The 27,269-nt window shown below is 40.7% G+C and overlaps 2 protein-coding genes across 8 annotated transcripts in view; one reads left to right on the forward strand and one right to left on the reverse strand.

Annotated features, from left to right (window-relative positions):
* The window catches only part of LOC144036860 (protein 4.1-like), a 138,539-nt gene that overhangs the window by 80,440 nt on the left and 30,830 nt on the right, over positions 1–27,269 (forward strand). The window contains exon 23 of one of the 4 annotated variants that reach the window (XR_013288745.1): positions 482–842. The exons of the other annotated variants lie outside the window; for them this stretch is intronic. The gene's annotated coding sequence lies outside the window, so the exon portion shown is untranslated. Of the gene's footprint in view, positions 1–481; positions 843–27,269 lie in introns of those variants that run through there. 4 annotated transcript variants of the gene reach the window in all.
* LOC144036838 (zinc finger BED domain-containing protein 4-like) lies at positions 1,984–9,129 on the reverse strand. Of its 4 annotated transcripts, none has more exons than XR_013288735.1 (7): positions 4,140–9,129; positions 3,881–4,017; positions 3,329–3,798; positions 3,179–3,244; positions 2,726–3,115; positions 2,450–2,616; positions 1,984–2,307 (listed from the first exon to the last, which is right to left on the reverse strand). XR_013288735.1 is itself a non-coding variant. In XM_077547738.1 (6 exons), exons 3-6 carry the CDS (start codon positions 3,542–3,544, stop codon positions 2,593–2,595), a joined length of 696 nt encoding a protein of 231 aa, XP_077403864.1. In that variant the 5' UTR covers positions 3,545–3,798; positions 3,881–4,017; positions 4,140–9,129; the 3' UTR covers positions 1,984–2,592. The 4 variants fall into 4 exon arrangements, 2 of the variants coding, with proteins under 2 accessions (XP_077403864.1, XP_077403865.1); XR_013288736.1 differs by having other exon boundaries at positions 1,984–2,342; XM_077547738.1 differs by having other exon boundaries at positions 1,984–2,616.

The raw sequence follows: 27,269 nt of genomic DNA on the forward strand, positions 1-27,269 counted from the left end.
TCACCTTTTTTCCTGCGTTTCATTAAAGTTCCACATATTGCACTTCATTCCTTTCTCACTGCCATCCTTCCTTGCATTTGGGTCCACCATCCCTCAACCACTCACGTCCCTCATGACAGATTGGTCTTTACCCGAGCCCTGAGCAACATTGATGTCATCTTCAGTCGACAGCATGCAACAAAATTGCCGCTCCCTAAAATGGATAAAAATGTCTGTATTTTGCTTCTTAACTCACATTCCACAAATGTAATATTAATCAGAATGGCATGTTTAGACTAGTGACGTCACATAAAACGTTATTGTCAAGAAATGTTTAAGGTTGACTTACACTTTAATCTTTGTCCTACCATACACATTAAAAATGTCTGGATTGTTTTGCTAACCCACTCGCTGATTTGCTGATTTTGACCAAGGAAGTAGGGTTAAAGACATTACTGATATAAATATTTCATGCTGTATTCATTTACTTTTAACCTTACAGGTCACTCCTCCTGGCTGATGGACAGCATAGCGTACCATACCCTAATTCATTTCCAGTTCTTGTTCTGTTTAGTTCTGTGAGTAGGGTTTCTCTCCAGAGTCGACACGTATGAATTTTCCTGTTATTTTGTTGTCAAAAAAGTTTGATGTTCTCTGCTTCAAAATGCGGCTCTAGCCAGACGTCTTTGAAAAGTGGACTCGATCACCCAAGCACTTAATTCGATGTCATACATGCTAGCCTAGCCATATTAGTCTTAGGTTAGCTGAGCAAGTAGCATGGCTTCTCCTTTTATTAGAATGATACTTGTCAGAAACTCATACTCATTACTCATTCACCACCACGAGGTGATTATTACTGACTTTGGAGTGACTTTGCAATGTGTACAGCCAGACTATTAGCCAGCCGAAGCTCGCTGCTAGTTACCTACAGCATGGCCAATGAGTGATATGCCAGCCAATGATGATATAGTATTAACTGTTAGAGTTTCTATATTAAGAGAAGTGCAATAAAAGAATGTATTGAACTTGAGGTCATGAAATCTGCCTGTCATCACCACTGGTACAAGTTTTTTAAGGTCCCTCATCAATGTCTTGTTCTTGCATTTCTTTTGATTTGTGCCAAATGAAACTGAACTACTGTGTGTTTACTTAATTTATCACCCTTAGAGGCACCACCTCCACACCAGAAAAAGTATCTTTAGGCTCATTAAGGAATAACCTTGCATCTATAAACCACAGCTCCCTTTAAAATTCAGCTACAGTTGAGGGCACTAAACTGATACAAAATGAACAACAGCTAAAAGAAAATGCAAAACGCTGGGCTTGGAATTGTACTCATGCTGCCTACATGGAAATCAGACAAGTTAAAATAATTTAGATTTACTGTACACGACTGTGTCATGTTTGGGTTCTGTTTAACTTGTGTGTCTCCCTTGGTCTTGTTTAAGTGTCATCCTGTCCTTCCTCGTGTGAACCAATCAGTGCCCTCAGCCACTTGTGTCTTGCCCCAGGTGTGTCTTGTTGTGTCATTAGCGTCTGTGTATTTAGTCTCCTCTCCCCTCTGTCTGTGTTGGTCCATTATCTTGTCCTCATGCCATGCCGCCCGTTGTTGCCATGCCATGCCATGCCATGCCATGCCATGCCATGCCATGCCATGCCATGCCATGCCATGCCATGCCATGCCATGCCATGCCATGCCATGCCATGCCATGTCCTGTCGTCATCATCATTTCCTTACTTCGCAGTAGTGATGGTAAACTGAAGCATCATGAAGCAATGAGGCCTTCCATCCAACTGGTTCGCTCCTGTGCCGAAGCATCATGAGGCTTCATTTGTTCTATTGCGCCATCATGTGGAAAATAAATGTCATGACAGACAGTGGTTAAAATGATACCATGGATTTGATGGGGTCAAAAGGGCAGGGAGTTGTGATGTGAATGAATGTGCGTGTGGTACTTGAAAGAAGGATTGCTTTATTTTAGACATTGACATATAAACAAGGAACACTTTTCATTCATTTTTATTGAGGAAAACTAGCATTTCCAAAGTTTTTGGCTTTAAACGGTTTCTTTTTTTACATAGGATTTCTCCTGCTTTTGAAAATAGTCTTTCACAAGGGACGGATGAGGGTACAGAGAAAGGTTATTGCTAGTTTGTAGAGGTTTGGGTAGACATGTTTGTGCAGCTCCCAGTAGTCCAGGGGGTTTGACATCCTGCTTATGTTGGGTTCCTCCAGGTAAGTGTGGACCTCCACAGTCGCATCTGCGGCCTCACTCTGGGTCCTCCTCTGCATGACTGTGTGGTCCAATCGCCGCCACAGTTTGTCACCTAAGACACAACAAACAGCCAACAGGCAGTTCTGGCTGCCCATCGTAGAGATGGGAGCAAAAGAATGCCTTGTCCCACAATAATGCACTGCCACTCATTTCCTATTGCTTAATTAACACCATTAGAATGTATCGAATATTACCTTGCGCCACAGACTGGGAAGCTTCTGATGTGTCCGGTTGTGTTGATGAAGATGATGGGTTGGAGGAGGAAGATGCCCTTTGCCGGATCACTGTCGCACATTCAGCTGTGAGCCTCCTCTCAGCCTCTTGTGCTTTATTGGGGCTAAAGAAGCCTATCTTCTTGTACCTGCAAATGACAATGAGACTCATTGCAGTTGTGAACTGTTCAACAAGAGGCAGTTGCTCATTTGTTGGTACTAGTAGACAGATGAGAAAAACAGACAACTGATACAAACCTGGGATCCAGCAGTGTTGCCAGTGACAAGATGCTCATGGCTTGGAGGTTGTAGAGCTTGTCCCTCAGCCCTCAGTTGTTTTTTAAGACACTCAGCCATTGCTTTGCTCTCCTCCATTTGTATGGCTCCCATGTCATCCTCCAAGGTGTGGTGCAGCATGGCCAAAAGTGGTATGACCTTGGACCCAGACGCTTTCCTCTCCTCTGAGAGCTCTACGGTGGCATCATTAAATGGGGACAGCACCTGCAGACTCTCAGAAATGAGCCTCAACTGGTGGGATGTGAGTGGGGTAATGTCAGTGTTTAGGCCTGCCAGGGCTGCTCCTACGGCTTCCCTGAGGTTGTACATGCGTCGCAGCATGTGGAAGGTGCTGTTCCAGCGTGTCTCCACCTGCAAATAAAAGGTCATTTTTGTTTGAAAGGAGAGTGGAAGCAGTTATGGATGTCAACTTACCTCTTGAATGAGCTTAAGCACAGGCTCTGTAGGCTTCATTTGCTCCTGCACCTGTGTCAGCCTTGTCTATGAAAAATAAAATAGGAAACAAAACATTATTCAAGTCATTCAGCATTAATTTGAATACTGCTGTGTAATAAAGGAATTCACCTTTGCAGTCATACTGCTTTTGAAGTAGCCAACTATACTCCTACACTGAAGACGGATCTCAGACAGGTCAGTGTTTTCTGCCAGAGCCTTCTTCACTATTAGATTTAATGTGTGCGCCACACAATTTGTGTGGCACATGCCAGGTGTCTGGTACATGCAGCCATGTTGGCTGCACCATCTGTCACAAGGCAAGTTACTTTGGTGGCAATGCCCCATTGTGCCATGAGTGCTGATTTAACGGCAGCCATGTTCTCAGCTGTATGGCGGTCAGGGAAATGGAGCACACCTAACACAGCTGAGTGCAGAGAGGTTTGCTCATCAATGAAATGACAAGTGACTGTCAGATATGCATCTGTGTTGATGCTGGTCCACATATCTGCTGTTATGCTCACTGCAGAGGACTTTGCTACACGCTCTTGGGCCTTCTCCTTTGCGTGCTGGTACCTCTCCTCCACCATGGCTTTCAAAGTCTAAAGGAAAGGAGAAAGAACACTATTGGAAGAGCAGTTATGGGGGAATGGGGAATAATGATTCATGTGCTCTCATACACACCTGCCTGGTGGGGAGAACATATGTAGGGTCGAAAGCTTGGATAAGCTTCCTGAACCCTGTGTCCTCCACAAAACTGAAGGGCTGACAATCTTCGATGACCATGTTGATCAATGCCTCCTCCACTGCATTCTTATCTACTGCAATTTAACAGAAACAGAGTAGGCCTATTAATGATAGATGTCATTCATTTCATCTGTCACATTTCAAATATACATGGTAGGCTATGCTGTTTTTCATTGCATGTTAAAAAATGGCTTACCTGGGCGTGGTTCTATTTGAGTTGTCTCCTTATTTTCATGCAGGGCCCTATAATGCCTCAACATAGATGAAGTGTTGTCTTGGTACCCAAGTTCTTTACAACAAAGTTTACACTTCACCTTTTGAAATATCAGCAAGTAGAAGAAAGACATTAAAATGAGGGATACACTGTGTTGTCACAATAATTTACAATATATATTCACACTGGTTATTATAATCTGTACCTTTTTAGGAGAGATCTGCAAAAATGATCCCAGACAGGGGATGTTCTCTTCTTTTTCGTTGCGGGTGCGTCCATTGCGAAACTAATCCGATTGAGGTTTGTTTTGCGAGTTGGGTGTGTCAGAGTCACCTGTGAGCTCATTGTCGTCTCGGTGCGCCATTTTATTTCGAATCACCCGCGAAACTATGTGTTGGCGATGACGTAGGAAGCCCGTCTCGCGAGGCTTCGGACGTAGCAACGCGCGTTCCGAGGCTTTGGCCGTGGCCACAAGCGTTCCGAGGCTTCGGGCGTGGCCACAAGCGTAATCAACACATGCCTCGATGCGCGCTTTGCAGATTTTTTTCCGGTTTACTCGGCACACGCATCGGCGCCTCGGCACAGTAGGGCACATCACTACTTCGCAGTGTTCCTGTTTGGTTTGTGTTTTTGGATATTGTTGATTTTGTTGTTTCGCCAAGTACCTTGTTTGCCTTTTTCTTGATTAAATCCCCTTTTTTAACTGCATCCTTGCCTGGCTGCTTTTGCTCCCTGTATTTGGGTCCTCCACCAAACCGCACCCTCCTGACAGACTGCAAGATAGGCAGCCGAGACACATGCCAATGAAATGATGAAAACCTGTTGGAAATGAATTCATTCAATTTCATGTACGTTGTAAATGTAGATCAATGCTTCTGAGAACAACTTCAAGGCCCTGACTTTTACACGCCACAGTATTAAAGACTCTGAGGTTAGATAAATAATTTATGGCCTTATTTATTAGGTTTTAAAACACTTTGTAAACCATTAACTTACTCTTAGAGATGTCTTATAACAAACGTTCTTCAGGAAGTCTGTCAGGTTCACAATAATGTAACATATCAACTCTTTAAAAGGATTTATTACTAGGGGTGTCAAAATTAGTATGTTAATTTTGAGTTAATTTAACGTTCCTTAACGCCACAATTTTTTTTTTTACATGCGATTAATGACTGGCCCTTACTTGGAAAGCCTATACTGGGGAAATTCGCCACGCAGCAGACACGTCCATGTCAAAATTGAGCAGTAACAAATTTAATAAAAATGCATGTATTTATGTAGACTGGTGTCAAGTTGTATTTTACAATTTTAAAAATTTACAGAATTTCACAAGTTACTTCATGTTTAAGAATAGATAGCTCTTAATTGTCATGTTTGGGTTCTGTTTTTCCTTGTGTGTCTCCCTTGGTCTTAAGTGTAATCCTGCCTTTCCTCATGTCAACCAATCAGTGTCCTCAACCACTTGTGTCTTGCCCCAGGTGTGTCTTGTGTCATTAATTGTATTTTTTGTGTGTGAGTTTTTACACATTATTGTGGGCTTATTTTTTTTACATCGCCAACTTTCCCACAATATTGTCATAATTATCGTATCGTGAGGTTCATATGGTGATATTTATCGTATTGTGATGTTTGGATATCGTTACATCCCTAAATAAAATGTACAATAAAATATGAGTTTCTAAATTTTCATAATCTTGTTAAGATAAAAGTGGAAAAAATGTTAAACTAATAGAAATTTGGCCGCAATATAATTCATACAATTGAACTAAAATTAAAAAGACTACTGTACTGTAAAAAACGAGTGTGATATTGAGTTGTGTTGAGATCATTTTCCTGCCACTAGATGGCATAATTACATCTGTAAGACGGTGACAGCTCAGTGCATTTTTCTTTTCACATTAATTCCACGAGGGTAAAGTTTGGCGGAGGACCCAAATGCAGGTAAGCAGGGCAAGGGCAAGGAGGCAGAGGTGATGGACAAAAAAGGAATTTAATCATTCAAAACAAAAGCGAACTCCAAATGGCAGTAAAACAAAACGTGGGGAGGACAACGAGGCAAAAAACTGGCAGCATGACAGGAGGAAAATGACAATGAACCGACACAGACAGAGGGGAGACAGGAGACTAAATACACACACACGCTTAAATAAAAACTTCTTCTTTTTTTTTAAAGCTTATATTGTTGTGTTTGGCTAAGGCGGGCCAAAAGTAATGTTTTTTTTTATGGAGATATTTTAAAAAAAAATTGCTGGTATGACTGATTTATAGGAATGATAACCGCCCGAGTGGCCAAAACATTCCTGTTAATCAAACTGCACTAATGAACTAACCACCTAGAACTGCACAAATGGAATACAACCTCGGTTTCTTAACAGATGTGCTGCTTTTAATATAGTGACATAACGACCACGATATTGTGGCACTTTTAATATCACGTTAACACGATATTGTCGTTATCGTTACATCCCAAGTTTTATTGTACATTTAGAACAGATTTAAAATTTGCAATTAATCTTGAGTTAACTTTTGAAGTCATGCGATTAATTCCGATTAGAAATTTTAATCGCCTGACACCAGTATTTGTTGCAAATTTTAAATGACACAGAGCCTTTTAAGGTAAAGTGTGGTACAAATAACTAGTCCTGGTATTTAATACTATTTTGTTCAATGTTTAAATGGAAATTGGGACCCTTGTACAGTATCTTAAAAAAAAAAAAACTATCTGCAAAGAAGACTTAAACACACAGAGGGGAGATTTATTAAGTACAATACAGAACAGTACTTACTTTCTTGAATGTCAAATACAGTTTTGAAAAATATGTAAATTTAAAAAAAAAATTATTCACAAATATTTAAATTAAAACACTGTAAATTGTCAGACATGCACATTTGACAAAAAATGGGAGTCGGAGGTGGCAAATTCGGGTCCAAAAAGTAACAGGTAACATTTGCGCGTTGTCTCCGAGCATCACTGAAAGTCGCTAAATGTCGCTAACAGAGGTTGCAAATCAAGGGTCCGAAAGTAGAAACCCTGGCACAGTTTGGCTTTAGCCCCTGATGCTAGCTAGCTTACTAACAGGTAAATGAGCGCCATGGGAGTTAGCTAGGCAGCTTGCTAGCTAGCACCTGAGAGTAAAAACCCTGCCATAGTTTGGCTTAAGCCCCTGATGCTAGCTAGCTTCCTACCAGGTAAATGAGCACCATGGGAGCTAGCTGGAGAACTCGCTAACTAGCACCTCAAAGTAAAAACCCTGCCACAGTTTGGCTTAAGCCCCTGATGCTAGCTAGCTAGCTAGCTTCCTAGCAGGTGTTGGAAGAAGGATTCTTACCATTTGCGTGTTCATGCCGTTGATTAATAAAACATACAATGAGATCAGTGAATTCAGGCATTTTCTTTAGATTTATTCACAAAATCGTGGACAGGAGAAGTAGCAGCCACCCGCGCCATCTTGATTCTCAAACTGTGAAGTTTTCCGCTCCGCCTGTGGATAATATTCTCTTTGTCCTCCAACGTTACTCCCAGAGTCACATGACTACGCCCCCATTTGTCACAATGATGTCTCAATACAGTTGGTCAACCATACTCCTCCCCTCTCTGACCCAGGATGGAAAAACACAAGATAGTCAGCCTTTCAGAACAAAGGGTCTAATTAACACATTCACCACCCCCATCCCATCTGTTCTATAGGAATGTAATGTGAAAGAATTGTCACACAAAACTATACTGAGTAAATCAAAGCAATTTTGTCCCATTCTAAATAGTTATAACTAAATCAAAACAGTTATAATTAAATTGAAACAGAATATTTACTTCACAGGTAAATGAGCACCATGGGAACTAGCTAGGGAGCTCACTAGCTAACACCTGAAAGTAAAAACCCTGCTTTAACCCCTGACGCTACTTATCTAGCTAGCTCCAAAGCAGGTAAACGAGCACCATGGGAGCTAGCTAGGGAGCTAGCACCCGAGGCTATAGACAAACTATGGCAGGGTTTTTATTTTCTGGACCTGGATTTGCCACCTCTGATGGGAGTGAATGTCTATTTTGGGCCATATTGGTTCATTTGAGCTCCAACATTCAGCAATATGATGAAATTCATTTGGGATCTGAAGACATTTAACATTTTCAATTTGATGTTTTACTGTTTGTGAATTTACTTATAGGCATATCAATGTGATATAATCATGAGTGTTTAAAAGAATACAGTGGGATGGTGATTTTGTGAACTTAATTTGATCTTTGTACCCTCAAATGCTGTTAGAGGGGCAATGTGCATGATGTGTCAGAGTCTCTTGTCATTTAGGGACTGAAGGTCTGGGGTCAGATTTTGATTACTTCTGTTCCCCCAATCAAGAAGGGGAACTGTATAAAGATGTCTGTTTACCATCAACCTTACACCTTTGTTCAATCTAGGAGATGACATGTCTGCCCTTTGTTCAATCATGAGCCAGGAGGAGGAACCTTTTAGCTTTTTTGTATAAATGTGTCGATGTTCTGTAAATTGTGACACACTTGGAATCATCACGTTGCATTCTGATGTGATATTCTGACTGTGTCTTTAGAGGCCTCTAAATAAATTCTTGCAGGAAAACTTCTTCATCAGATCCTGAATACAATTATTTTGGACACGCAAAGATTACACTTAAAATAGTAATTTAATATTCCTTCAGATCCTCTTGCAGTGAGGTGCTGCAGTCAGATGCATAGATTATGAGCGACAGTGAGGGGAAAAGGTACAGCAAGCTTGCAGTCTCACTACAAACAGGCGAGCTGTTTTGTCCTCCTCCTTCCCTCTGGCTACTGTTGTCCTCCTGCGCTCTGTGATTAGGACTGACATTCTCCTTGGAGTGAGACTGTTCAGCTTTGTGATTGGCCATTGTTACTGGCTTGCAATCAAGCCACCAACTGACAATTTGCAGCAATTAACAAAATTCTATCCTTCAGAAATGAAAGCCACATTGTCACATTTATGTTGTACAAACATGTTTACTAGTCTGTCAAGACAAATGATTAAATGCAGTGGCTTTGATTTGGTTGTCAACTTTTCACGATTTATCTACAACCGAGCAGAGAATTACACATAAAAAAATGTGTTACAAAAGTAATATATAAAATTTCACTGTCCGTGTGCATGGCTTTAACCAGCGCTGACTTGACTTGAATTGACTATTTCTGTAAGGTCACCCAGCTAGGCTTTCTAATTATCTCATACACTAAAGCCACAAAATAGTGTTTGCTCAATGTCTGCAGGCTTTGCTGATTTGTGGTTCACCGAGTAAATCTTCCACAGTCAAAGCGTCACTCCTCCCCATAATCTGATTTTAAATGTGATCCCTGCTGACACATCAAACGTATCCCACACTCACGAGTATTTTCTGCAAAAGTTTATCCGATGATTCACCGACTGTCTTTTAATCTCATCTCCAAGTTCACCAACACCTTAACATGATTTAAGAACTCAAATGTAAAAAAAGAAAGAGTGAGTCATCTGGATACAGCTCAATTCTGACACACTCACAAACTGATGACACAGCATCAACAGAGATGACAAGATTCGCATCAAGGTCACTCGAGGAGCAAGTGATCAAACAAGCAACCTTCAGACTATAAGCACTAAGAACGTGGCAAGACATTTTAACAAGACTGGATTTAAAATGTCATTATTTATTATATCTATTTTATACGACTGTGTATTAGGGCCACATATATATATATATATATATATATATATATATATATATATATATATATATATATATATATATATAGGGCTAGGTCAATATTCACAGAGAAAAAAACTCATAAATTTGCCACATTATAAGGTTGCAAATTTGCGAGAAAAAAACTAGCAAATTTGTGACTTTATAAAGTGGCAAATTTGCGACTTTATAAAGTGGCAAAGTTGCGACTTTATAAAGTGGCAAAGCTGCAAGAAAAAAACTCGTAAAAACGTATGAGAAATATACGTAGCGTACTACTCAGATGTTTGTGCCAATACTTTTCGGTCGGGTATTCAAATTAGGAGATAGTAATGGCTTTAACAGAGATTAACCATATGTCAAGCATTCACAATTTGAAGCATTGGGTACTGCCAGCGACAAAAGCACCTCGCTTTGCGAAGGTCCACACCGTGAGGATCAAGCATTTAAGTTAATTTGTTAAAATGTGTATTTACTTGTACATTTCTGTTTCCAGAATTATTATTTACACATTTATACTTTTTTTTTTTTTTTGTACAAGTAGCTAAGTTGAACCCCCCGCGACCCTTGTGAGGAAAAGCGGCCAAGAAAATGGATGGATGGATGGATGGATAGCTAAGTTGATGTGTCAAATCTGCTGCTCTCTGTCATTCACTTGCATTTAAGTATTCTAGCTTCTGATTGGTTAGTGTTAGTCAGCTGATACGGAATCAGGAAGTTTGTCGTTCTAGCTGTCGTGTATGACGAGTAAAGTTTAATCTAAGAATGAATCCATCTCCATCCTGCCTTTTCATTTTATAACCACCAACGAATTCTCACATTAGACTATAGCTACGCTACGTGTATTTCTCATAAGTTTTGGAGTTTTTTTTCTCGCAAATTTGCCACTTTATAAAGTCGCAAATTTGTCACTTTATAATGTCGCAAGTTTTCCATTTTATAAACTCGCAAATTTACAAGTTTTTTTTCTCTAAAAAAATATATTCATACGTGGCCTTAATACAACGTCATAATTTTAAGGGATAACAAATCAAAATTACAAAAGGTATGTGCCTCTTTTTTGGGGCAATATTTGGAGCTGTACATTATTGTGGCTTTACTCTTGTCAATTTTTTTCTGCAATTTGTGACCACAACTTTATTTAATGCAGGTTTACCTCACTATTTTATAGATTTTCTTACTATTTTTCTTCCTTCTAAGTTGGACCAAGCAAAAAAAAATTACATACAAGGAAAGTATCAGTTTCCAGTTGTGTTCAGAAATTAATTTAAATTATCATTTTTACGATGTTGAAAAAGAATGGTCACTATAACTTGATTTTGCACCTTTTGGCTACAATGTGGTGCAGGATTCTAGTTAAGATAAACCATTTTAAGATACAACTGTAAAAAGTAAAAAATAACGTTTTTACTAGCGGTTGTTTCCTCGTCCTCATCCGTTTTCCAGGGTGAAGAGCGTGCTTCGCTCATTTAAATTTTTTTTTATATATTTTTTTTCTCCTCATTTCAATTTTTAAGGCGGAAGTCCCCCCCCCCCCCCCCCAAAAAAAAAAATCTTGACAATAAAATGTTGTATGTGACCTCACTAGTGTAAACATGACATTCTGATTAATATTACATTTGTGGAATATAAATTAAGAAGCAAAATCCAGCCAATTTTTCCATCTCAGCGGGCGGCCATTTTGCCACTTGCTGTCGATTGAAGAAGACATCAATGTTGCTCAGGTCTTAGGTAACAACCAATCACAGAATGAAATATTAATCAGACTGTCATGTTTAGACTAGTGAGGTCACATATAACATATTATTGTCACGGATTGTTTAAGGTTGACTTCCACTTTAACGTAACTATTTGCTGTTTTTAACTGTCTGCACTGGGTTCCTTTTTGAAGGACAATGTGAATAACCAAACAGCCATTTGAACTGAGTGTTCGAACAGTCTGAGTGAAGTAGAAAACTCGGAGCGTATTTCCAAACACACCCACGTGAGCTGCCGCAGTGTAGTGTGAGTATGAATGCAGCCTATAATCTGCAGCTCTATATAGTCTTGATTTTGAATTTAAAGGTAATATTCATGAAGTGTAACATGTTTAGAAGGGTGGTTAGCTGTGTGTGGGGTTTCTTAATGGCTTATAAGATAGATGTATAAATCTCCTCTAAAATGGAATTTAAATTTTTTTAAGTCAACCTCTTCTTTTAAGTTTTTTTGTTTATATTTTGTGTCAAATCTAAGAACGAGATGATCTTGATCCGTAGGAACCTTCAAGTTTATTTCAAAGGACATCACAAAAACTTCAAAACTACAAAACCATTTGGTCACTAACATAACCACAGGTTTTAATCAAATTAATCTTAAATTAACTCTTTGACTGCCAGACATTTTCAGAAACGGGATGTCGCCTGGGCCAGCCGATTTAAGCATTTTGACTGATCTTTCAAGGTCCACAGAAAATGTTGTGTTTGGACTATGGAAACACACATACTACCAAATGAAAGATTGAACTCTCATCTTTCATCAGAAAAAAAAGTTTGTTTCTACCTTATTCCGTTCTTCAGTAATCAACAATAGAAAATGGTTAGTTTCACCGAAATGCTCTGTTTTGAAACAAAAAGCGGAGAAAAAGAGCTTTTTGTGAAACGATGTTATTTCATGCACTTTAGTGAATTGTACACTTCTTTTTGTCCATGAATGATGCCACAAACACCTAAATAGTGCTTTACTTCTGTAAAACGCTATCACCAACAATGAAAAAGTGTTTTTTGGTTGCAAAATACGTTTATTTCCATTCAACAGTGTAACAATTTGACAAAACAATTTCGCAAACTATTTACAGATGTGTGCAACTGTGGTACTATTTACAATTATGTGGATGTTTCAAATACAGTTTTTCTTTTTGTAACGCTCCCATGCGTGCAAGGAGACGCAGCAGGATTTGCACAACAGATTAGTTTCACTTGCGATGGCTCCTTTCGCGTGCAGACGTTACACTTTCTTGACGGCCTTTTTTTCCGGGGAATAGCAAGTAGCAGACTGTACCCACTCCTCCGATGAATATGCATTGGACTCGGGGCACTCTTCGTCGTCCGATTGAACGTCCGCCTGAGCGTGCTCGGTTGTGCTCCGCGTTTTCCGGTGTTAGCATCGCTAGCCGGTGAACCTTTATGACGTCGTCATAGCCGCCGCGTCAACACTTGCAACTTCAGCGTCAACCTCGGAGTCACCATCATCATCATCGATGATGATCATCGTCGTCATCAATGTGCTCTTTAGCGTTGGTCAATGCCTTTCGTCTTTGAAAAAATTCCCAAGTGTGAGCTGCCTGCAACCGGTCGCCATTGTTCGCTTCTGCAGCCATCTAGCTCCGCCTCACGTCTTCTACTGCCGCGTCAATGCTTCCAACCTCGGAGTCACCATCATCATCATCGATGATGATCATCATCGTCATCGATGTGCTCTTTAGCGTTGGTCGATGCTTTTCGTCTTTGAAAAAAACTGCTCGACCGTGAGCTGCTTGCAACCGGTCGCCATGTTTTCTTCCCTTCCCCAGCCATTGTCCCCTCTAGCTCCGCCTCACGTCTTCTACTGACGCCTACCCAATCTTGTCAAAAGAGAGTCATTGCTGCCATCTAGGGGCCAAAAATAGTCATTAGGCTAACTAGATCTGCTTGAAACTTTCACAGCAGCTGGCCAAGGCTTTCCTCCACCCGTTTCATAAAAAATTAAAAATAAATTGGATGACGTCTTTTAACGTCATTGGCGGCCCTCCGTAGGTTTTTACTTGACGTCTTTTAACGTCCATGGCAGTCAAAGAGTTAATTAATCTAAACATTTCTGCGTTTTTCTCTCACCTACAGTACTGCAGAACAAACATGTTGAAATGAGTCTCAGCCGCACTCTTGTTTCATGTTTCACTCTTGATTCATGGCACAGCAGTATTGGCAGATATGGATTTGTTCAGATTACATGCAGTACCTCCCAGGTGAATTTTTTCCACACATGATTTACTGAGGCTCTAACATTTGCACAAAAGTTCATAAATAGGTCTTACAGTACATAAGCGTGGGACTGCATGCTGCACTTTAAATGAACATTTCCGTTCAGATTAAATAAATACATAACATATATTTCTAATAATAATCATCATCAAATTATTATTATTATTATATAAAAATATTATTAATGATAATAATTGCAATAATAATATTTATTATTATATAAAAATATTATTAATAATAATTGTAATAATAATAATAGAAATAATATTTTTTTATAATAATAATAATGCATCCGATTTATATAGCGCTTTTCTGGACGCTTCACAATTGATACATTATTCATGCACTCACACATTCACACTCTGGTGGCGGTAAATGACGTATGTAGCTGCAACTGCCCTGAGGCAGACTAACATATTTATTATTATTTAAATTGACATTTTAGAGGGCAACTAAGTTGATAGGTAGATTTTAACGTGCTACACACTCTTGTGTGACAGTATGCACTTGAATGTTTCTAGCAATCTGCCAACAAATGAAAGAAGAAGACCAGGCTGCCCACCACGCAAGCCCTGCTTTTCAATATAAATCCTTTTTTGTCTTTATTTTCACCCATGTCCTCTTTTTGTAGCAACCTGCGTCTTCATTGACTGACATTCCATCGTTTAGCTTTTTGCATCCACTTCCTCTTTTCTTTCCACCCCCGTCCGCAAACCCCACCCCCTTCACACAGACTATTGTTCCCCAGTTTAGCTAGCATTGTTCCCCATTTTAGCTGATGACAATGGACGAGGAGGCAGTTTGATTGGCTAATGAAATGGATCTAATTGGCTGACCATATGAAGTCTTGCGGCTGCCAGCTGCCGCAATTTCAATTATTACGCAAAATCAGCATAATTGTAAAAAGAAAAGAAAAGATTATTGATACAAAATTTGAGTTGATTTGCTCCTTTTAAAATTTTAAAATAACTAATTTAATCAATTTTGTTTCATACAAAAAGAGCTTGCATAGTTATAGTTTTTCCAATAAATTAATCGGTCTTAATAATTACGTTTAAACATTAAATATTATTAAATAATTTCTTGTTTTGTACCAAAAAAGAAATGATCGTCCTAATCGTGATTAATATCTTCTTCATAATCAAGCAGCGCTAGCTCGTAATATATTTACTAGAAAGAGAAAAATTGAGCTTAGTAAATATAACGAAGCCACGAACTGAGTAAAAAAATGCTTACATTAAAGTGCTATATTGTGTTTTTGTTTGATTGTTTTCACACTTGTATTTTTCATCCATCATCTACCGCTTATCCGGGGTCGGGTTGCGGGAGCAGCAGCTTTAGCAGGGAAGCCCAGACTCTCCCCAGCCACCTCAACCAGCTCCTTCGACGGGATCCCAAGGCGTTCCCAGGCCAGCCGAGAGACATAGTCTCTCCAGTGTGTCCTGGGTCGTCCCCGGGGCCTCCCGCCGGTGGGACATGCCCGGAACACCTCTCCAGGGAGGCGTCCAGGAGGTATCCGAACCAGATGCCTGAGCTACCTCAACTGGTTCCTCTCATCGCGGAGGAGTAGCGGCTCGACACTGAGTCCCTCCCGGATGACCGAGCTTCTCACCCTATCTCTAAGGGAGAGCCCGGATACCCTCCAGAGGAAACTCATTTTGGCCGCTTGTATCCGGGTTCTTGTTCTTTCGGTCACGACTCACAGCTCATGACCATAGGTGAGGGCAGGAACGTAGATCGACCGGTAAATCGAGAGTTTTGCCTTTCGGCTCAGCTCCTTCTTTACCACAACGGACCGATACAGAGTTCACATCACTGCAGACGCTGCACTGATCCACCTGTCGATCTCCCGCTCCAACCTACCCTCATTCGTGAACAAGACCCCAAGATACTTGAACTCCTCCACTTGGGGCAGGATCTCATCCCAGACCCGGAGTGGTCCACCCTTTTCCGACTGAGGACCATGGTCTTGGATTTGGAGGTGCTGATTTTCATCCCAACCGCTTCACACTCGGCTGCTTACCCCTCCAGCAAGAGTTGGAGATCACGGCTTGAAGAAGCCAACAGCACCACATCATCTGCAAAAAGCAGAGATGGAATGTTGCGGCCACCAAACCGGACCCCCTCAACGCCTTGGCTGCGCCTAGAAATTCTGTCTATAAAAGTTATGAACAGAATCGGTGACAAAGGGCAACCTTGGCGGTGTCCAACCCTCACTGGAAACAAATTCGACTTACTGCCGGCAATGCGGACCAAACTCTGACATCGGTCGTACAGGGACCGAACAGCCCGTATCAGGGGGCTCGGTAGCCCGTACTCCGGAAGCACCACCCACAGGACTCTCCGAGGAACACGGTCAAACGCCTTCTCCAAGTCCACAAAGCACATGTGGACTGGTTGGGCGAACTCCCATGCACCCTCGAGAACCCTGCCGAGGGTATAGAGCTGGTCCACTGTTCCATGGCCGGGACGAAATCCGAGATTCAATTTCCTGACGGACCCTCCTCTCAGCACCCCTGAATAGACCTGACCAGGGAGGCTGAGGAGTGTGATCCCTCTATAGTTGGAACACACCCGCCGGTCCCCCTTCTTAAAAAGGGAGACCACCACCCCGGTCTGCCAATCCAGAGGCACTGTCCCCGATGTCCACGAGATGTAGTGGAGGTGTGTCAACCATGACAGCCCCACAACATTCAGAGCCCTTAGGAACTCCGGGTGGATCTCATCCACCCCCGGAGCCCTGCCACAGAAGAGCTTTCCAACCACCTTAGTGACTTTGACCCCAGAGATAGGGTAGCCCACCTCAGAGTCCCCAGACCCTGCTTCCTCAAAGGAAGACGCGTCGGTGGAATTGAGGAGGTCTTCGAAGTATTCTCCCCACCGATTCACGACGTCCCGAGTCGAAGTCAGCAGCAACCCATCTCCACTATACACAGTGTTAATGGCCCACTGCTTTCCTCTCCTGAGACGCCGGATGGTAAAGCAGAATTTCTTCGAATTTTTTCCATGGCCTCACCGAACTCCTCCCATATCCGAATTTTTGCCTCAGCGACCACTGAAGCTGCATTCCGCTTGGCCAGCCGTTACCTGTCAGCAGCCTCCGGAGTCCCACAGGCCAAAAAGTTCCAATAGGACTCCTTCTTCAGCTTGACGGCATCCCTTACCAGCGGGTTCGAGGATTGCCGCCACAACAGGCACCAACCATCTTATGGCCACAATTCTGATAGGCCGCCTCAACAATGGAGGCGCGGAACATGGTCCACTCGGACTCAATGTCCCCCGCCTCCCTCGGAATAAGGGCGAAGTTCTGCCGGAGTTGGGTGTTGAAACTCTCAGAGTGGAAGAGAGTCCAGACCCTCTCAAGAGGATTGGTACCAGAACCCAAGCTGTGTGTGGAGGCGAGTCCGACTATATCTAGTCGAAACTTCTCAGCCTCCCACACCAGCTCGGGCTCCTTTCCTGCTAGAGAGGTGACATTCCATGTCCCCAAAGCTAGCTTTAGTAGCCGGGGGTCGGACCGCCAAGGCCCCCACCTTTGGCTGCCACCCAGCTCACTGCGCACCTGACCCCTTTGCCCCCTCCCACAGGTGGTGAGCCCATGGGAAGGGGGACCCACGTTGCCTTTTCAGGCTGTTCCCGCCCGGGCCCCATGGGTATAGGCCCGGCCACCAGACGCTCGCCTTCGAGCTCCACCTCCACCAGGCCTGGCTCTAGAGGGGGGCCCCGGTGACCCGCGTCCGGGCAAGCGAAACCACGATCCAAAATTTACATTCATCATAGGGGTCTTTTGAGCCATGTTTTGTCTGGTCCCTCACCTAGGACCCGTTTGTCATTGGTGACCCTACCAGGGGCATGAAGCCCCAGACAACATAGCTCCTAGGCTCATTGGGAAACGCAAACCCCTCCACCACGCTTAGGTGATGACTCACGGGGGAGACTTGTATTTTTCCATTTATCTTATTACTAGAGTATGCAAAATCTTAAAATAAGATAATTCAATTTATGAAACCCCAGTTCAGGGTCTTTGATGTTGGTTAGTCATCTTGAAATATGGAAAATGCTTGTATTAAACATGACAGTACTTAAAACTGGCTGTTAACACTCTAGGCTAAGACTGCTTGATCAAATAAGATAATTAAGTAATAAGTGTGTTAAAATGAAGAATGATCTTGTCTGGCAATCTTATTTTAAGTAAAAATAACTTGTCAGCGCAAAATAAGCAAATTTAGGTTAAATTTAAGAAATTATATCTTGCAGCGAACAGAGACTCTCAAGAGTTTAGTTTATTGTGCATGAAAATTAACAAATTTTAGGACTTACAAACTAAGAACAATCTTAAAACAATATTAATAATCTTAGAAATTCTGCTCTTGCATAGTATATAATTCTCAAAACAAGATTACTAAGACTTTATGGCTTGATATATAAAAGTTGAAGTCTAGATTAGGTAGCTGATTTTTGCAGTGTAATTATTTTTTATATATCCTTTTAAGTGTTATGGTGATCATGGAATAAGGTGCATGGATATATTTTGTGCAGCCTGCACAAAATATCCACATTACTAGCCAAAAACAAATGAAAGCCCCCATTGTCACGACTTCATGTCTCTTGTGTCATCCTTCGTGATATCACGCTTTGTCACAAACTCAAAAAAGTGAGTTTGGAATCTACACTGATATTGTATCCAAGTCTTGTTGTCACGTGCACAGTAAGATGTATTTTACTCTGAACATTATTTTACCCTGATCTTTAATCCTGACTGAAGGATGGAGCTGGCTTTAAGAATAGCACTGCGGCATAGTGCCGAAAATAGCAACCCCAGCACATGACTGGGTACATTATGTGACATATGTTTTAGACTGTACAAAAGCCAACAATCAGCATGCAGTTACACTCGGTCCACAATTACATCATTCCTTTATCATTGTAATGACTCAATATTATTGAGATGTTATACTTAAGTTGTATAATGTGAATTCAATTATATTATACATTCATTTACTATACTGTGTAGCCTAGAGCCAAATGTGTAAGGCAGATTGTACGCAGTTAACCACTAGACAACCAAAGCTTACTATTTAAGTATTTACTATTAAATGTATTACTATTTACTGTTTAATTAACCCAAATAAACAATGGATATCCCAAATAAAATGCCTGGAAAAAGTCCCCAAAACATTTTATTTTGTAGTACTTCTAAAACGTTGCTCAAAATGTGACTGCTAGCTAAAGTCGGCTAAAAACACAATGGCTAAAGATGCACTTATTCTAATAATTGTTTATTTTCATACACTTCTATTATAATCTTAACTTTTGTGCTGCTGGGAAATAAAAATGGAGACCTCAGGGAGGCTTTTTTGGGAGAAATCTCAAAATCGACATATTTGTCATTTACTCAAAACTATGTTGCAGACACTTGTCGGAGCGGGTCATAAATATGAACCACCATTATATAGTTTATAGCGATTCTACATATTGCTTGCCTTCAGCTGGGTGTTAGATTAGGCCCCTTAATGATTAGATAGGTGACTTGAGCTAGGCCGTTATGTTGCTGTCACCTGTCCTGGCTTGGCGCCTTCCTAGCTATCTGCACTCTGGCGCACTTATCTAGTTAAAACCAGTTAAGACCATCAGGTCACACATTTTCACATGAGCTAGGCTATGCCGTCTTCCGTGTGGGTGGGCAGCCAAGACAGGGTAAGTGTAGAGACTATTTTGAATAGATTAGACCTTCTTCCGCATCCATCAGAAAAGGCTCCACAGCTTTGTACTCGATTTTTCTGGCTTCCAGTATATAGTTCAACTGCAAATACGTAGTTTTCTGGTTGTTATTATTAGTATAACGAGCATTCAATATAAAAGAACCGGTGAAAAAATTCCCATCAGAACTTTACATGGGGAAACATCAGAGCTCTATTTTCATGAAGGGCGTACTGGAGGCAGGTTAGACCTGGTGTTTTCGCAAATGAGAGCAAGTGGACGTATCTGAGCAAGATCTACACCGCTATGCAAATGACTAGAGACTACTACAATCATGGTCAATCAAAGCAGCAACTCTCATTCCCTTTAAATGTGATGTGCAACAGTTACATGCCGATAGTCTCACCATTGCGGAGAGCAGTTTTTTGACGTGGGCAAAGTGAGCACTTCCCCCACCTGTCTGTCAAAAGCTTAATCACTAATACATCGCATGTACAAAAACATGTGTTCGCATTACCAGGTGAAGTTTAGAATATTCTGGTGTCGAGGGGTACCACAGTGACATCCTTCATGATGGCTCCAGGTCAAAGACTGGATATGATATTCCACTGCTTGCTGATACCCTAAATGAGTTTTTGCCAATGGAAATATTTGACTGTAGTTGAAGTAGTGATCAACATTGATGTTATTATAGATGTCTGCAAACATGCTCGTAGCTCAGATTGCTTTCCATCTCTCTTATCCTCTGTTCCCTGTTGTAGAAATGCAAACCGTTTCCTCTACTGTATTGCTGGCCAGCCAGTCTGCACCTGTCTGCTCAGTGGGGGATACCACATTTTTTCCCAGAGTGGAGACATTAACAAAGGAAGTTGAGCACCATACTCATTTTTGCATTTCTCTATTTTCATTGTATATAAAATGACCTGATTACAACAGAAAGTGACCTGGAAGTGGCCTGATTTGAACAGGAAGCATGGTCAGATTTTTTGTATAAAATATTATAATAACCTTATTAAATGTTTAGTCATACCCAAATCTACAATGCTGACATTGCAAATAATGGACTTGAACAAAAAAGGATGATAATATTGTCATTCATTATTTAAGAAAAATTGTTGATTTAAGAAAAACTCAGATTTCATGGGTGCAAAAGTATGTAAGACCTCTCACTTAATCAGACATTGCACCTCCTTTTGCAATGAGAACTTCATCCAAACACTTTCTTTAGTGACTTATCAGTCTTTTACTTCTACTTTGGGGAAAATTTTGCTACTCTTCCTGGCAAAATGCAGCCAATTGAGAGAAGTTGGATGGGCGTCTAGCATAAACCGCCCGCTTCAGGACACACCACAGTTTTTTTTTTAAATAACTTAAGTCAGGATTTTGACTGGGCACATTCAGAACATGAATCTTGTTGTTCTTCAGCCATTCCTTGGTTGTATTGCTGGAATGCTTTTGATTATTGTCATGTTGCGTGATCCATCTTCTCCCAGGCTGTAACTTCACAAAGAACGGCCTTAAGTTATGATTCAGGATTTCACAATATTCCTCTGAATTCATGATTACTGGACTATGTGGAGTTGTCCTGAGGATGAAAAGCCAGCCCAGAATTTAACATTCTCACCACTGCTTCACTGTAGGGTGAAGGTTCTTTTGCTTGTATGCAGTGTTGATTTTTCACCAAACATGACTGTTGTAGTTGTGACCAAACAGTTACATTTTGGGCTCATCTGTCCACAGAAGGGACTTCCAAAAAGCTTCAGTGTTGTCCAGGTACTCCCTGGCAAAGTTGTGATGGGCAGCTTTGATCTTTTTTGTGGGCAGAGGCTTCTACGTAGCAAGCCTTCCATGAAAGCCTTGTCGATTGAATTTTCTCCTGATTGTTGAAGCATGCACATGTGTCCCAAATGCAGCAAATCCCTCGATGTGATGCACAGGTTGGCTTTCACCTGAATTATCATTTGTCTTGTGGTTCTTGCTGATATTTTAGAAGGTCATCCACTTCTATGCAGGATTGTAGTAATTTTCAGTGTTCTCTAGTTGCAGATGATCTGGTTAAAATGGAATGATGACGCTCAATTTTGTTAGATGACTTTATAGCTTTCCCAAGACAGATGTGCTATCACTACCCATTTCCTGAGGTGACCTGAGATTTCTCTTCCTCTCAGCATGACTGACCTTAATGGGTTCACCTGAGTAAGACTAAAGTGATGTGGTTTTGTCTCTGTTTCATTCAGTGATTAATTCTCAAATGGCTCATTTCATTTCATTATTGCATGTCTTTTTAATTCTTGAGTGGGTGGAGTGTCTACGGAGTAGGTGTGTGTATGTGCGGGCATGCATGAATGTCTCCAATGCACTGCAGTTTTATTTCCTCTCACGTCATTGGCAGCGCAGTGGAACAGATTGTCGGCTTTGCACCCCCACTTTGACAACGCAGCATTTGTTGGATATATCTTTATTAGCTGCAGCAGATTGCCTTTGCCCGTCTTGTGATGTAAGCAAAGCTGACATGGCACCAGTTTGAGCAGTATGCTCACAATTACACTATTGCCTGCTTGAGGGCATGCACTGCAGATTTTTATTGTTTATTCAAATGAACACATTCAGAAGTAATTGTGTGCTCTAATGCAAATACATTTGAAAACTGAAAATACTCTTGACAGCCTTTTAGAAGATTCCCTTGTTGTCATTTACGCTAAGGTTGAAAGACTTCTAATTTGCACACACAAAAGCAGAGAAGATAACACCATAAACATTACATATTAAAACAGTGTGCAGTTACAGAAGAATAAACAACAAAAGCAGCATATTCTAGAACAAGCACACCACAACTGACTGCTATGAGAAATACTGTAAAATGAAAATTTTCAATTTTAAAAAATTCCGACCTTTATTATGGAGTTCTCAATTTTATTTTCATTGTCATTATTATACACTATCCTCATAAAACATTGAAACTTAGAAGATAGCTCTCTATTTTTTTTGGGGGGGGGAGAAAAAAAAGAAGATAGCTCTCATGTGGGACGTGAGTAATTGAGGGATGATGGACCCAAAATGCAGGAGAATAAGGCAGTGAAGCAGGAATAAAGTGCATAGTGTGGTACTTTAATGAAACATAGGAAAAAAAGTGAGCAGGCAACCATGATTGGCCAGGGCGTGACTAGACTGGAACGAGCGTGACGTGACAGGACCTGTTTTGCCTTGACTTGCTGTGGAGTGGCTATTACTTGGCTGGGACTATAGGTTGGCTGTGGCTGTGACAAAGACGACTTGGCTGTGATGAAGACGACTTGGCTGTGACAATGGCAACTTGGATGTGACAATGGCAACTTGGATGTGACGAAGACGACTTGGATGTGACGAAGACGACTTGGCTGTGACGAAGACGACTTGGCTGTGACGAAGACGACTTGGCTGTGACTAAAAATTGACCCACACATAACGTAGACAATGCACCCAAACACAATAGATTAAATACACACACACTAATGAGACACACCTGGGGAAGGGAAGACACACACAGGTGGACGTGGTTAGACATAACGAGACAAAGGAAGAAATCAGGAACACATAACAAAAACAACAACCAGAGACAAAAACAACAAGAACACCCGAAACAAACAAAAACCCAACCCCCACAGAACCAAAATATGACTATAACACTTCTTTAAAACCACATTTTTTTTCATGTAAGCACATGAAAGTTCCTTTTGCTGGTTCAAAACTCTACAGAATGTCTGAATACCAACATCTCACTACCACCATATATCACATCCATCTTGCAGCACCTCTACTGGCTCCTAGTTACGTACGGAATTCAATTTAAGATTCTTTTGCACACGTTGATGGAAATTCACAATCCTGTCGGACCGTCTCCATATCTCCACTCCTGCCTGCTAGGTCTTTCGAATCTTCTTTCTCTTCCGTTGAACTTCCTGTGCCCTGTGATCGCCTCAGCACCATAGTAAGCAGATCATTCAGCTGTTCTGCTCCACAACTGTGGAACTCCCTGTGGCTTGCCATCCATAACATCGACTCATTTCCTCTTTTATAACCAGCCTTAAAATTCATCCGTGAGGCTGCTTAATCTCCGTCCCATGCACAGATGTATACATAACCCATTTTTATGTCTCACTATGATTTTAAACACCAGTTTTGTCAGTGCTATTTCGTGCTCTGAAAATCACTTAAAATAAAATGTTTTATTATATAAACCACAGGTGCACTAGGTTATAGACATCAAATGGGTAGATGATAGATCATGGAAAACAGCAGATATTAAAAGACACGCCTTAAGATCTCTTCAGCCCCTAAAGCAGTGGTCTGCAACCTGCGACTCTGGAGCCACATGTGGCTCTTTAGTACCTCTCCTATGGCTCCCTGTGGATCTCCCCCCCAAAAAAGTTGTAATAATCAATAATCAATAAACATATTTATTCTTTTTTTTTTGTTAAACATTCTTTAAATGAATTGATTTAGATTTTTTTTAATCTATAAGTAAATATTAAAATTTTAAGTTGTCAGAAAAAGAGACGAAAGATAGATTTAAAAAATATATATATTTTAAAAATTACCTAAAAATATCCGAAAAGTGACAATAAAATGTTCAAAAGGAAAGATGAAAAACACAAAATTACCAAAAATGTCAGAGAATTTAATAAAAAAAAGTTAGAATTTTTTTTTCCCAAAAAAATAAAATTTCCAAAAATTAAAGAAGAAATCCTGAAAATTACCATAAAACTTACACAAACTTGCCAAAAATTTCAGGAAAAAGAGAGACAAAAGGTAGATTTTAAAAAAAAAAGGAAAAATAAAAATGAAAAAAGTGTCCATAAAATGTCCAAAAGGAGAGATGAAAAGCAGTTACCATGAAATGTCCAAAAACAAAATAAGAAATCCTGAAAATTCCAATGAAACTTACACAAACTTGCCAAAAATATCAGTAAAATAGACGAAAGGTAGATTAAAGACAAGTTTTTAAAAATTACCTAAAAATGTCCAAAAAGAGAGATAAAAAGCACAAAGTTACCATAAAACGTCCATGAAATTGCCAAAAATGTCAGAGAATTGAATAAAAAAAGTTAGAAAAGCAAAAGTTCAAAAAATAACCATAAAATGTCCAAAAACAAAAGAAGAAATCCTGAAAATTACCATGAAATTTACGCAAACTTGCCAAAAATGTCAGAAAAAGAGAGATGAAAGGTAGATTAAAAAGAAAGTTTTAAAAATTACTATAAAATGTCTAAAAGGGAAGATGGAAGCACAAAATAACCATAAAATGTCCAAGAACAAATCCTGAACATTACCATAAAACTGTCATGTTTATTTTCAGTTTTGTTTACTCCCTGTCATGTTTTCCTTGTGTGTTCCCCTTGTCTTGTCATTTCCTGTTTTATTGTGAAAAATCTACTCCTCTCGTTTCTGGTCACTTGCCCTTCCTCGTGTGGTGTCTGTGTCAACCCTGATTGTGTCCACCTGTGTCCCCATCACCCTCATGTGTCATCCAATCAGTGCCCTCAGCCAGGTGTGTCTTGTCATGTCATTAGTGTTGGTGTATTTAGTCGGTTGTCTCCCCCCTGTCTGTGTCGGTTCATTTTTGCTGTTGCCACTGTTGTAAGTCTTTCGCCACGTCACGCTGACCTTGTTACCTTATCAGGATCCATGTCATATTGTTAGTCTCGCCTTAGTTGTTTTGTCATGTTTAGCTTCATCTTTTATTAGTTCAGTTTATTTTGTTTTTTGAAGTTAGTTTTTTTTTTTGATTAGAAATTAAAACCTCTTTTTGGACTGCACCTCTGCCTCCTTGCTCTGCCTTCCCGCATCTGGGTCCTAAAGCCCCCATCTTACTGACAAAAACTTTAACAAACTTGCCAAAAATGTCAGAAAAGACAGAAGAAGAGGAAAAAAACGTCAACAAATAGAAATAAAATTGGAGGGGGGAAGAAAATGACCATAATATACCCATAAAATTGCCCAAAATTTGAGACTTGACAGAAAGGCAGAAAAGTCTAAAAATGCAATCAAGTCTGGAAAAGTACAACAACAATGCAGCTCTAAGTCGCTCTTGGGACCTCAGTACATTAGACTAACTACACTAATTAACAATAACACAAACACATTGTTTTCTTCATCACAATGTTTTGTTTAAAATATTTGATCCACTGTGTTCAAATACTTTTGGAGTAGTTGGGGTAATTAATTGTTAGCATAAACTCTGATGGCCCTTGAACACCAAATCAATTTACTTCACCCCACCTAGCCGCATCATACTACAATGTTTGAAATCTTAGTTTCCAGTAACAAATAAAGCTACTACAGCAATAACACCTACAATCGAATGTTCCCTGGGATTCTTTGCCACCATAAATTTAGCAAGGCAAGCATTGAGAGCATGGTCTAAAATGTTAAAGCAAATCTCTCAAGTTTAATTCTAAATGCCATCTACTGATTTCTTGTGATTTAAGGCGGGGAAATGTATGTCTATTTAAAACATTGCAGAGTGTTTGGTATATGTTAAGAGTGGGAGGGTTTCTTTTCTTGGCACCGCAGGCCAAGTAGCTGTGATTGAATGCTCTTCAATGATGGATATCCTATGAGAGTGCTTGTGTATTCCAGCCCTGTAGCTGTGCAGTGTATTTGAATCAGGAAAGATTTAAGATAAATTGCCTGCTTTGTTCAGCTCTCTTGCAGCATTATGTTGCATTTGAGACAGCCCACAAGAGTTTCTGACACTTTCTGATTCATCTTTCGTTTTGTTTGTGTTTGTTTTGCTTTTTTACATTTAGGTAAACCGCACCTCCTAACTCAGAGATGGCAAGATCCAGTCCTCGAGGGCCAGAGTCCTGCAGGTCTTGGATATTTCCCTTCTTCAACACAGCTGATTTATCTTCAGCTCGTCAGCAAGCTGTGCATAAGCTTGATAACGATCCTGTTAATTGGAATCAGCTGCAGTTCGAGTAGGGAAACCTCTAAAACCTGCAGGACGCCCGCCCTCAAGGACCGCAGTTTGCCATCCCTGGCCTAACTTGTAATGTCCAGTTTGTTTCTTTCAAGTGTTTAGTTTGCAGTCTGGACATGGAGTGGTACTCTGGTTGGAGTCTCAGAGTCTCCAATCGATTTGATGCCAAGTCACAGCCACTCCACAGCAAGTCAAGTCAAGGCAAATCAGGTCCTGTCACGTCACGCTCGTTCCAGTCTTGGCGACCAGACTAGCCACGTCATGTCCAGTCATGGCGACCAGTCCAGTCACATCCAAACCAGTCATGGTGAACATTCTGGTCATGTCCCGACCAGTCATGGCGACTAGTCCAGTCACTTCCCGACCAGTCATGGTGACTAGTCCGGTCACTTCCCGTCCAGTCATGGCAAGCATTCCGGTCAGGTCCCGACCGGTCATGGCAACCAGTCCGGTCCCGTCCCGACCGGTCATGGCGACCAGTCCGGTCGTGTTCAATCATGGCAACCAGTCCGGTCACGTCCTGACCAGTCATGGCGACCAGTCTTTTTTTTCCATTGTTTATGCTTGTGTCTGATTGATTCAAATCCTGTTATTTATTGTCCTAGTTCAATTTTTGGTTAAGTCAATTCAATTTTGCCTCTTTCATTGAAAATAAAATCCTCCTTGTATTTTCATAGTAGTAATAATTTTTCAGATAAAAACAAGCAGTTCTGTGGATTTGCATTTGATTGGTTAACCTTTTGAATGAGTAATCTT

The sequence above is a fragment of the Vanacampus margaritifer genome, chromosome 17 (genome assembly GCF_051991255.1).
Source record: "Vanacampus margaritifer isolate UIUO_Vmar chromosome 17, RoL_Vmar_1.0, whole genome shotgun sequence".
Lineage (NCBI taxonomy): Eukaryota > Metazoa > Chordata > Actinopteri > Syngnathiformes > Syngnathidae > Vanacampus > Vanacampus margaritifer.

Excerpts from the sequence above, each read along its gene's own strand:
- LOC144036838 (XM_077547738.1), bottom strand. The coding sequence starts at position 3,544 with ATGGGGCATTGCCACCAAAGTAACTTGCCTTGTGACAGATGGTGCAGC. Across the intron at positions 3,116-3,178 it reads TGCTTAAGCTCATTCAAGAG|GTGGAGACACGCTGGAACAG; the intron begins GTAAGTTGACAT and ends TTTTATTTGCAG. Across the intron at positions 2,617-2,725 it reads GCAACACTGCTGGATCCCAG|GTACAAGAAGATAGGCTTCT; the intron begins GTTTGTATCAGT and ends TGTCATTTGCAG.